The 11,457-nt window shown below is 44.0% G+C and overlaps 1 protein-coding gene across 1 annotated transcript in view; it reads right to left on the bottom strand.

The window, feature by feature from the left end:
- Positions 1-1,164: 1,164 nt before the first annotated feature.
- Positions 1,165-11,457, bottom strand: part of RCOR1 (REST corepressor 1) — a 48,630-nt gene continuing 38,337 nt past the window's right edge. Inside the window, exons 6-9 of the mRNA XM_066624134.1 lie at positions 11,216-11,293; positions 10,710-10,767; positions 7,198-7,427; positions 1,165-4,700 (exon numbers count right to left, since the gene is read on the bottom strand). Coding sequence (XP_066480231.1) covers positions 4,659-4,700; positions 7,198-7,427; positions 10,710-10,767; positions 11,216-11,293 — 408 coding nt within the window. The 3' untranslated portion in view covers positions 1,165-4,658. The remainder of the gene's footprint in view (positions 4,701-7,197; positions 7,428-10,709; positions 10,768-11,215; positions 11,294-11,457) is intronic.

Below are 11,457 nucleotides of genomic sequence, written 5' to 3'. Positions count from 1 at the left end.
GTGGCTCTGTTCCCAAAACACCCACTGATTCTCTGACCTGACTAACAGGTGGTGGGGCATTACATGATTTCCTCTGAGATGCACAGGATGGGGTCTGGTTGGGCATCCAGGGAGACAACACACTGGCTAGATAAACAAAAGGTGGAGCTTAGCTCCTTTCACAGTTTTCTTCCACGCATATACCGAATGTGTGGAGGGGAGAAGGAAATCACCCTGGTCTCACCCTTCAGCATAAAGCGTGAAAATGACTGTTCTACGGATAGTACACATGGAGAATCCTATACGTAATTGGGAACCCTGACATCCTAAAACCCAATTGCATGGAAGACTACCTGCATATAGCTGTATGCAGACAGGGGCCCTTTCATACCTTGCACTGAAGGGGGTGAGGCTAGCAGATGCACAGAGGTCAAGGGGTGGGACCAGTGGGTGTCATCTCCCTCTCCCTCCCCACATATACAGCTGAAGGAGTTGTGAAAAGAGACCTTATAACAGGTCAGATTCTGGTATCCACGGGGGTTCTGTTTGGGAACCCCCTGCGGATATGGAATTTAAATTCCCTTAAAAACAAAATGCACCCAAATCCATTGTTTTTACCTTTTTGCAACCAAACTGCACTGTTTTCAAGACAGTAAAACTGTTTGTAGGACTGAAAGACCCAATTCTACTATGCATTCTGGGACAAGCCTGGGAGAACAAAGGAACATGACCTAGAAGTCCTAAAAACAGCTCTTGGAAAACCATCTTGAAAACTAAGTAGTTTGGCTGTGAAAGGTAAAAATGGTGGATTTCTGTGCTTTTTTTTGTTTTTAAGGGGATTTAAATTCAGACCCCAGTAACAGCTGGCACCTATGGTGAGTCAAATCCACTGATGCCAGACGGCGCTCTCAATCGCTGAAAAGAGAAATTTGACAAAACCCACTCAGAAATCCCTGAAACATATATACGGACAAACCATTATGGCCGCTTGACCACCAAAAATGAGATTTTACAGAGTTGGAAGAAGCTGGTTAAACACAGACATATTCTAGATGTTGCTTCCTCCCTTGGTTCTAGATTACAGATGTTTGATCACTGCGTTTCAGACCAGTTAGGATACAATATTCAAGTAACAAGGTATTTTGATGGATCAGCAGGGAGGAAGCAAAAGTGAAAAACAAAAAGTTACTGAGCGTGTTACACAACTCTATTAAAAATTAAATAGAACAAAGGTAAAATTCTGGTGCATATACAATACCCTTGCTTAGATTTCTAAAACTAAACGTTTAAAAAAGTACCACTTTCTGCCTTAGCGATACTAGTTATGCACAATAACTTATACTCTGGAGGAAATAAAATTTCCCATCTTCCACAAAATATATATAATCATGACATTCACATTAATAGTTTAAGGAAACAAAATTTCACTGAATATTACATATTATGTAGTAATCTTTGTGGACCCTTCTAATCAGAATGCAGAGCCTCGATTAATGTAATGCTGAACAATAAAACAGAGGCCTTTCTATACAGAAGACCAGATTATTTAAAAACATTAAATGCTAAATAATTTATTTCATTTCATAATGGAACGGTTGCACGCAAAGCTCAACTAACAGGGGAAGAACAGTTCTAATCTACTGAATGCACGTCAGCAATAAGGTTATGGTGAAGAGGTGAGGGGATAGACATGATGCTTGGGAGGCTTCTGTGTCAACCACCACAGGGGATCAAGCCAAAGCACTAGCTTTTTCTCATCTTCCTTTTGGCAAGTCCACAACATTCTTGTAAGCAGAGCAACGCCACATGATTTTTCATCCTCATTCTTGTACTGTACCATTCCAGGCAGGGGATCGAGTGATAGAATGTTACGCTGCATCAATGCTCCTTAGACACACATACAAAACAAGCATTGCAGGCAAAAGTTTCTAGCATAGTCTGGCGTTCCTCCCGCCATGCGTTCAATGCACAGTGAGTTGTTTCCCCTGACACATGAAACAGCCTTTCAAATAGTCAGCCAGCAATCTGAAATGGTACAGTCCAGACACAAGCAATCTGAAATAGTACAGTCCAGACACAAAGGGAACATGTAAAAGCACCTTGCCCACATACTTCCATCAATAGACAGCTGCTATGAAGCCAGAAGCAAACTTGAGTTTTGAAAAGGGACTTCTATCATGGTTAGCTTCGAATGGGCTCACTTGAGGGCTACCTCAGGATTATTTATGAACCATGTGCCGGGGTCCCCAAAATGTGTGTCACAATTCTTTTGGCTGTCGCAGCAAACTCACAGGGGCACAGTGGATGTCCCCGGTGGCCCCTCCTACCTGTTCTTCCAGGTGCCACCATCCTGGATCTCACAAAATCTCAGTCATTTTGATTTGATGCAGTCATCTTGGGTTGTGCAGGATTTCATGAGATCCAAGATGGCAGCACCCAACTGAGCCAGGAAGAACAGACTGCAAGGACACTGTGACCCACCTGACTTTGGGAACCACTGCTTTTAGTAACCCTGGCATTGCTCTAAGTAATCCAGGCAGAATTACCACATGCTAGTGGTGGATCGGTAAGGCTATTGCTACATCTAGTAACTGGGAGCAAACATTGACGACTGCCCTCCAGTTGCTGTCCTCTTGTTGTCTCAGCCACAGGAAAGCACAATGAAGTCTAGTTCTGCCCTCTTGTGCATACTGAAAATTCCCCGCAAAATAAAAAGCTGCAGAGTTATCCCAAGTCCACAGCAGGGGTTAAGATGTTGACAGAGACTAATGCATACGAAATAAATCACTTCTTGTGCCTCAACTGCATATTTCCAATTCTCAAAATGGAAGAGACAGGCCCTTCTTAAAATAAGGCATTTACACTACTCGGGAAATAGTTATGACTAGGCCATTCCCCTCCCCCAACATCTGTGTAGCATTTGGTGCATTAAACAATCAAATGAATTAGCACTGCAAGCTTTGGTTAAATTTAATTGGTAGGTTGAGCAGTTAATGCAGTAGTTAATAGGCAGGGGTCAATTTCAGTTGATGAAGAAAAATTTTAACTAATCAGTGAGATAGCAAGGAAAGGATTACACACCCATTTTTGCTACTTTTGCTGTTAACAGAAGAGTGACAGAGAAAATATCAAATCTCTTTCCATCTAACAACTGGGCACATTTGGTTGATTAACAAATATGTTAAATCCTCAAACATCCCTTCGGTATTTCAAAGGGGCACCTATACCACAGTGTAGTGATATGCAGATTTGATTTAAATCTGATTACTATAGTAAAAGTAATCAGATCATTAGCTAAATAAAAAAGTTAATTTGTGGATATGAAATCAATTCATTATTGTCACCACTAATCCAGTGATAAAAATACTTAAAAAGTCCAGCTTTCACATCTTTCAGCCGCAGGGTCTCTTGAGACATTGTCCAAGTGGTGTAGGGATCCTCCCATGCCACTGAGGTCCAAAGCTTAAAGCCACTTGCTATTTTCTATGCCAGCATAAGCCCAGTTCCCAGGAAGAGCAACACTGGCACGGGAGTGACCCATGCTGCTTGAAGAGTGCTGGGAAGAAGAATGCAAGGTGGCAGTGATGCCAACATAGGCCAGGAAGATGACATTTGGAGTTTTCATTATGCAAACACATATGAAGCACTGATGCTCTCCATTCCAAGTTGTTATTTGTGATGCACTGCTGCGGCCAAGATCCCATCCATGCAAACAATTAACCAGGCATAGCAACTGTGCAGTCCCCGTGCGCTTTTAAATTCATGTTCCAGGTACAAAAACCACCACCACCATCACTCCAATAGAAAAAGCAACTGTTTTGCATTAATCCCCTGGATGGTCAAAAACAGAAAGTCACCAGTGCTGGCATTCGCCTAGATTATAATGCCAAATACATTGAATGCTGGGGATTTGGGGGGGGGGGTAAATTTCAAAGCAGATTATAGGCAACACATTCCCTTTTGCACTAAATTAAAAACCATTACAATAAATGTAATCAGCATAAAAAATCACAACTAATCAAAGTGAGCAGTCTCTAAAAGAGCAAAATGCAGCCACAAGAAAATAGCTGCACATGGCAAGAGGCAGCTGAGCACCAGCTTGCAACCCTGAAGTTACATTTCCCCACCATCTCCTCCCTTGACTTCAGAGAAACTGTCAGACCGCCCAGTGTACACGTAACTTTTTTTTGACAGAGAGCTCACTCGTTAAAAGAACTGTTCACCTTAGGAGTAAGGATTACATCAGAAAGTAAGCCTACAGCAATACATATTAATACCCTACTAGAGAGTAAGTTGTAGAAATACCCCTGCTGCAAGGAGATAGCTGCTGGGCGGAGGCAGCGGAAGAGTCGGCTGACGAAGTTTACACACTGTTGTAGAAGAGTAGTAGCTGATGCTTTGAGCAGGATGTTGATGAAACAGAATCTGTCCCAGAGACTGTAGACGCCATAAATAGGAGGCCATATGGAGGAATGAGGAGAAAATTAAGGCAAAGGTAGCACAGGACCAGACAAGTTTGCCTTGTATTCATTTGTGGTTTTGTTCACTCTCTTTTTTGGTAATAGCTGCTTGTCCACAGAGATATGATGCAGATGGCTGTCTGAGGTTTTGCTAATACCTGATATTGTTGGATAACACAGTAGTCAAAACATAAAATAGTTCTAGGCTACCTGAGTTTTTCATGAAGCAGATGCATATCTGACATCCAACACAGAAGTAGCCTGAAGGAGAAAAGAGGAAAGTAGTGTGGGGTGGGGAAAACAGCATTAAAAACAAAAAATTATACAGTGTTTAGATTTCCAACTCTTTTTTTCCTGTCCCCAAGAAACAAAGATAGCAAAAGCCAAAAACGAAAAACCCACAGACTGTCGGCACAAGAGTGGTATTGCAGGAACTGCAACATGCCACATAAGTGGCCTCTCCCACTTGCCACTGGAGCAATTATGGGCAGTGGTCACAATGCGCTGGTGTCACTGCCCACTGTTGTCACTGCCTGCGGGGCAGCGCTCATGTCCTGCAGGGTCCTGGAGGACTGCAGCCCCCTCTGATCTCCTCTGCAGCTGCTGTAAAAAGCCCTTCTCTCCAATCAAAAGCTCTTCCTGTTTTCCCATGGAAACTGGAAGTAGCATTAGAAAAAGATAAAAGATTGTTTACAGCAGCCGCAGAGGATATCAGAGGTGGTTGCGAGCCTCCAGGACTCTGCCCACTTGGTAAATAAAAAAGCCCCTTGGAAGCAGCAGCACCACGATCCCTGCGGCGCTGTTGCTGTCCCCTCTGCCTCCCACCCCACCCTTGCAAACACTTACCTGGTTCCCAACTCCCCTGTAGTAGTTTGGGAATGACTGCTCTAAACCATTCATAGCCAGGGTACCTAAAGGACTATTTCCTCCCATTTGCCTGCCAGCCCACTCAGTTCCATGATGGAGACTCCACTCTGTCTTAAGCTACATTATGGTAACTGAAGTGAGTTCCATATTCAGCCTGGCTGCCTGGTTGGGACAACAGTGGGGATGATGGACAATCACCTTACACTTGGTGATCAAAAGACTGCACCCTCTTCTTCCTCGTGAGTTCAATTTTGTAAGAGAAGGTGGGGGCAATAAGCTGAGGTGGGTGTGTCATTACAGCTTAGCTGGGCTACAGGTAATAATAAATACAGGTATTTATATACCACCTTTCTGATCATAGGATTACTCCTCTGACTTTATTCAAGGAGGTCCACATAGGCAGGCTATCTCTAAACCCCTTAAGGGATTTTTACAATAACAGAAAGGTTCTATCTTTCAAGAACCGCACAACATTTCAGATGGATCTTTCAGTCTGGTATCACTTCTGGTCCCCAGTTGCCTCCCACGCTGGCTGAGTGGAAGCCATCTCTCACTTGAAGGGCAGCCAAGACACTTCTGCTCACACCAAAGAGCAGGTAGAATAACTCAGTTCAGCTTGTCAGCTGCTTCAAGGTCTCGCCATTCACGGAACTGCCGGTGGCCTCAAACTGGAGACCTTCAGATGTTATCTTCGGGCTAACGGAGGCTCTACCCTCTAGACCAGACCTCCTGCCCTCTTCACTGGTACTTCTTCACTGTGGTGCTGCTGGCAGCAGCAAGTGAGGAGTGCAAAAACTGCCTGTTCCCCAAATCTGCCACTTGAGGTAGAACACTTGAGGTTGCTGCATGGCAGAGGTGGGCCTGCCCTCTGAGATACAATGGATGGGCACGTGAGATAAATGGCTTTCTCAGTAGCAGTGGCCCAGGCTACCAAACCCTTCACTTGGGACATCAGTCATCAACTTCAGATCAGTCAAAAAACTACTATGTGAACTTTTGACCTCAACTGAACTCTTCCCCGTCCACTTTATCTCTGCAACTGGTTTGCAGTTATATATGCTCATTTGTAATAATCTTTATTTTCCTGGTAAGATGATATGGGAGGCCAAGAGAGACTATGAAGAACAAATGGCCAGCAACATTAAGGGGAATAATAAAAGCTTCTTCAAATATGTTAGAAGCAGGAAACCCGCCAGAGAAGCAGTTGGCCCTCTGGATGGTGAGGGAGGGAAAAGGGAGATAAAAGGAGACTTAGAGATGGCAGAGAAATTAAATGAGTTCTTTGCATCTGTCTTCACGGCAGAAGACCTTGAGCAGATACCGCTGCCTGAACGGCCCCTCCTGACCAAGGAATTAAGGTTAGAGGTTAAAAGAGGTTAGATAGAGGTTAAAAGAGAAGATGTTTCAAACCTAATTGATAAATTAAAGATCAGTAAGTCACCGGCCCTGATGGCATCCACCCAAGAGTTATTAAGGAATTGAAGAATGAAGTTGCTGAGCTCTTGACTAAAACATGCAACTTGTCCCTCAAAACGGCCATGGTGCCAGAGGATTGGAGGATAGCAAATGTCACACTGATCTTTAAAAAGGGAAAAGGGGGGGGGGGCCGGGAAACTATAGGCCGGTCAGCCTAACATCTATACCGGGTAAGAATGCCAGATGCAAGGGAGGCACCAGGATGCAGGTCTCTTGTTATCTGGTGTTCTCCCTGGGGCATCTGGTGGGCCGCTGTGAGATACAGAAAGCTGGACTAGGTGGGCCTATGGCCTGATCCAGTGGGGCTGTTCTTATTTTCTTATGATGCATTTACTGTATCGTTTACAACTTTTAACCTTGGAAGACAACACACACGTAGGCAGAAAGGTGAAGTAGAGTTTAACAAATACAATACCTCATCTTCCTCTTCAGACACTTTAACAGTACTATCTGGTGATTTTACGGGTTTCTGGGCATTGGTTCCATTCTTCTCCTCCTTGCCGTGCTCTGCTTCCCACTCCTGTAGGACTTCGTCTATGTTAAAACGCCGCCGGTAGTTTACAAAAAAGTTCTTCACTTGCACCACAGACTTGTTTCCAATCACATCAGATATTGCCTGGAAGTCACGGCCGTATTTCCTGATTGCTACAAATGAAAGAAGGCATTAAAGTGAAGCCTAAAAAGGTTAAAATACAAGACAACAGCTAGGACACCAAACCTGAAGCAGTTTTGCTGGGACACTGTATCCAACCTGAATTAAAGATTTTGAAAGAACTGGGGACTGTTTGCTCAACACTATTTGGGCTTCACTGCACCAAATGCATGTTGGAAAAACCATCCTGGGGAAAGAGAAATCTTGACGCCCTGGCTGCAGATTGGATCACTCGCAAATCCTGCTGTAGCTCACCCATAGTTATATGGGGCAGAATGACAACAGGAGAGTACATCAGAAATACAAGGTCATGAAAACCTTTTCCAAATGCATGTTGGAAAAACCATCCTGGGGAAAGAGAAATCTTGATGCCCTGGCTGCAGATTGGATCACTCGCAAATCCTGCTGTAGCTCACCCATAGTGATATGGGGCAGAATGACAACAGGAGAGTACATCAGAAATACAAGGTCATGAAAACTTTGACCCATGATAACATACTACATACTTCCAGAAAAACTCTACCCACTTTCAACTATGATTTGCAAGACTGTATCAGAGATTGTTCTCTAGTTATGAGTAAAACTCTCCCACACCACAAGCTCATTGGGTTAGCTCAGAAATAACTAAGCTGTTACTTTAAAAAAAACAACAACCACACACACACACTAGTGTTTCCAAGCCAACCTAAATACAGGTGGGACATTTAAAAGCCTTATTCACATTTAAATGCCTTATTACAAGGGGGGAAAGCACCAAAATCCTATTTACAACCTTCGCGCGGTTAAATAATTATAATTTCATTCCATTGGTATGGAATGATCTGGTAGCAGTGATCTGTCTGCAAGCTGCAGGAAAAGAAGGGATGGATGTATCTCTGAATATTTAATGATGAATGGTTGCATGCCATCCTAGGCTGAAGTAAACCTATAGGGAGTATTGTTTTCCCAGGGCTATGCCATGCCAGTGGGCCTTAGGAAAGCTATGTTTCCTAGGAGCTCCTTCAATGTAACAAGGCATGCTGTCACACAGCATGGGAGAAGGGAGGGTGCAGTGGCGTAGCTAATGATCATGTAGCCTGGTGCCAAGCTCAAAATGTTGCCCCAGAAGTGATGTCACAACCGGAAGTGACATCACGCCTGGGCTTTTTAAAAGTGAAAATTAGAACCGACCAGCTCCCCCCAGCAGCTCACCACCCATTTACTCTGCTGCCTCCCCCCCCCCGTCAGTGGCATAGCTAAGGCATCTATCTGCTACCTGGAGTCAAAGAAGATTTTGTAGCTCCCCCTCCACGACAAAACCAAAATTAATTAATTAAGTAAATAAATAAAAAGTTATTGATTCCATGCTGTATCATAGTAACATCTCATGGGAACAATCAGTCTCCTAGGTCAGTTTTGATTTAAGCAAATCCACTTTTTGTTCCATAAGGCAGTTGCGTTTTCATTTTCTAGTTAATTGGTCATAACTTTTGATAGAATACAAATATTTCAATACCTTTTGTTTCATTGCTTTCTGCATTAAATAACCTTTCCAATGATATATAACTTGATGGTATTATTCATGCATACCAAAATTTTCACAATTTTTGTCACTAGTGTCAAGCTCAGCTAGTTGCCCCCCTAAAACTTGATGCCCGGTGCAACTGCTACCCCTTCACCCCCTTAGCTACGCCACTGGGAGGGTGAGAGACCTCAATTCCTTCCTGTCCTTTCCTGTAGCTTAGTTCAGCTGGAGCTCTCCAGTCCATGAAACAGGGAGAGAGATTTGTGAGGACTGAATGGGTGGGGAAAAGGCAGCTTTAGGATGGAGAAGGGAGATAAGAATAAAATTTTTATTTGTGGTGAGCATTAGGAATCCCTGAAAGTCTGATTTTGGAGCCCAGAAATACAAGCTTTGGTGACATTACTAACTATACCAGGGCTGCCCAAACCCCAGCCACTGGGCCACTTGCAGCCTGCGGGGGGCCCCAATCCAGTCCCCCAGGGAGCCCCCCATTTCCAACGGGCACTCAGCCCGCTGGAGACCCGCCGGAGCCCTCACTGGCCCAATGCGACTGCTGCTCGCAGCGGCAGCGAGAGGATTGCAAAGCTGCAGAGCTCTCCTGCATGCGGGAGAGTTCTGCAGAAGCCCCACCCACCCAGCACACACACACCTGTTGGGGAAGCCAGGGCTGAGGCTGCATGTGGGATGGGGGGTGAGTAATCACTGCACTTGAGTGGGCTGCTTGGTTTGCTCTGTGTGGGGAGGGGAGTGGGCAGGACCTGAGGGGAGAAGTTGAGGGTTTGTTAGCTTTGGTGCGGTGGGCAGCTGCTGAGCGGGAGGGAGTAGCACAGTCTGTTTATGAAGGCGGTGACATGCTGGCTTGGCTTGCTTTGGTGAGTGAGTGCAGTGCTGAGTGGGAGGGAGAAGCTTATGAGATCCTTATTCCATGTTAAATTACTCCTGGTGTCAGTGGGTGGGTGAGTGGCTCCTGCAAGTCAGTAATGTCCCCCCTTTCCCTCTGCTGCTTGTGAGATTCTTGTCCTGTGTTAACTTATTCCTGGTGTGGGTGGGTAGGTGAGTGAGTGGCTCCTGCAAGTCAGAAATGTCCTTTCCTTCTGTTGCTTGTGAGATTCTTATTCAGTGTTAACTTACTCCTGGTGTGTCTCCTGCAAGTCAGAAATGTCCTTCCCCCCCTTTCTGTCTGTTGCTTGTGAGATCCTTATTCTGGGTTAACATCTGTGTCCTGCTGTATTTGGGTGTGTGCCTTCTGCAATCCAAAAATGGTGGAACTCTGTTGGTTCTGAGATATTTGGTTCTGTGCATTTTTGTAAAGTGCTGGGGCGGGGGTAGGTTGGTGGAAAACCTTTCCTCAGGTGTTTCTACCTTGCTGTAATGAGTTTCTGCCTAAAAATATTTATATTATAAATAAGCTCAGTAGAATTCATTCTTTCATATAAGTTCTATCCGTATTCCATTTATGTAAATTTATGTAAATATAGTAAAATTAATTCATTTTTTTACCCTGGCCCCCGACACCATGTCAGAGAGATTATGTGGCCCTCCTGCCAAAAAGTTTGGACACCCCTGAACTATACAAGCTGCTACAGCTGAGGCCACCATGGACTGTTCTCAGCTGTAGTGTGTAAATTTGAATCACCCTTGAAACAGTATACAATGATGTGGCATTGTGGGGATGCCAAACAATTCTCTATTAACCAATGAGGAAATCCTCCATCATGATATGAGAGAAGGTCACCCTCCAATAGAGAGGAACAGATTTATAGCTTCATACCTTGCACGGCCAGAAGCTGCTCGTCTGTGGTCCAGCGTGCATTAAATTTCTGTGTAACCTAAACGTCGCAAAAAATAAAAAGAATCATTTATTTAGGCAACAGATCTGCTTTCGAACTCCAGCCTGACAACTGTATACAAATCAAATAATGAACAAATTGCTTGAGCCTGAAGAGAACAGTCATTTGTTAAATAAAGCCTTCATTATTCCTCTCAAGCAGTAAAAATAGATCCTTTCAGTTAAATGGCAGAAGCAATTCATTACTGAGTTAGTTGACTGATAGCAGGAAAGATGAAGGGGGAAAGGGAGTGTCCAACTGACCTAAGTACATGGGCAAGGATTGCCTTTGCTATTGGTATGCTGGTCAAACGATTGGTAAAATATAATCAAATAATCTACAAAGCCAAAAATGCCACTGTGCAGCTGGGCAGCTTACTTCTAAAATTTAAATAAGTTCAGACATCAGAAGAGAAAAAGCAAAGCACATCAACAATATGTAAACCTACCTCTGGTAGCCTATATTGTTCTACGCCTCCTTCAAGTTTCTCTTTCAGGGCACTGTTTGTTTGCTTGATGTTTTGAATCTGAAAAACAAAGTTCTTCAATCAATATAGATTCAACCGCAACTCAGAAACCTGCTTTTCTCCCCTCAGAAAAACCTCTGCAAGTGCTGATGTGTGATTTGTTGCAACACTTTCCCTCTTACAAAATAAAAGCCAGATCCTATATTTTTTGTCACTGTCGCTCT

The sequence above is a fragment of the Tiliqua scincoides genome, chromosome 1, assembly GCF_035046505.1.
Source record: "Tiliqua scincoides isolate rTilSci1 chromosome 1, rTilSci1.hap2, whole genome shotgun sequence".
Taxonomy (NCBI): domain Eukaryota; kingdom Metazoa; phylum Chordata; class Lepidosauria; order Squamata; family Scincidae; genus Tiliqua; species Tiliqua scincoides.
The sequence above is the reverse complement of the archived record's forward strand: the minus strand, read 5'-3'. Positions and strand labels throughout refer to the sequence as shown.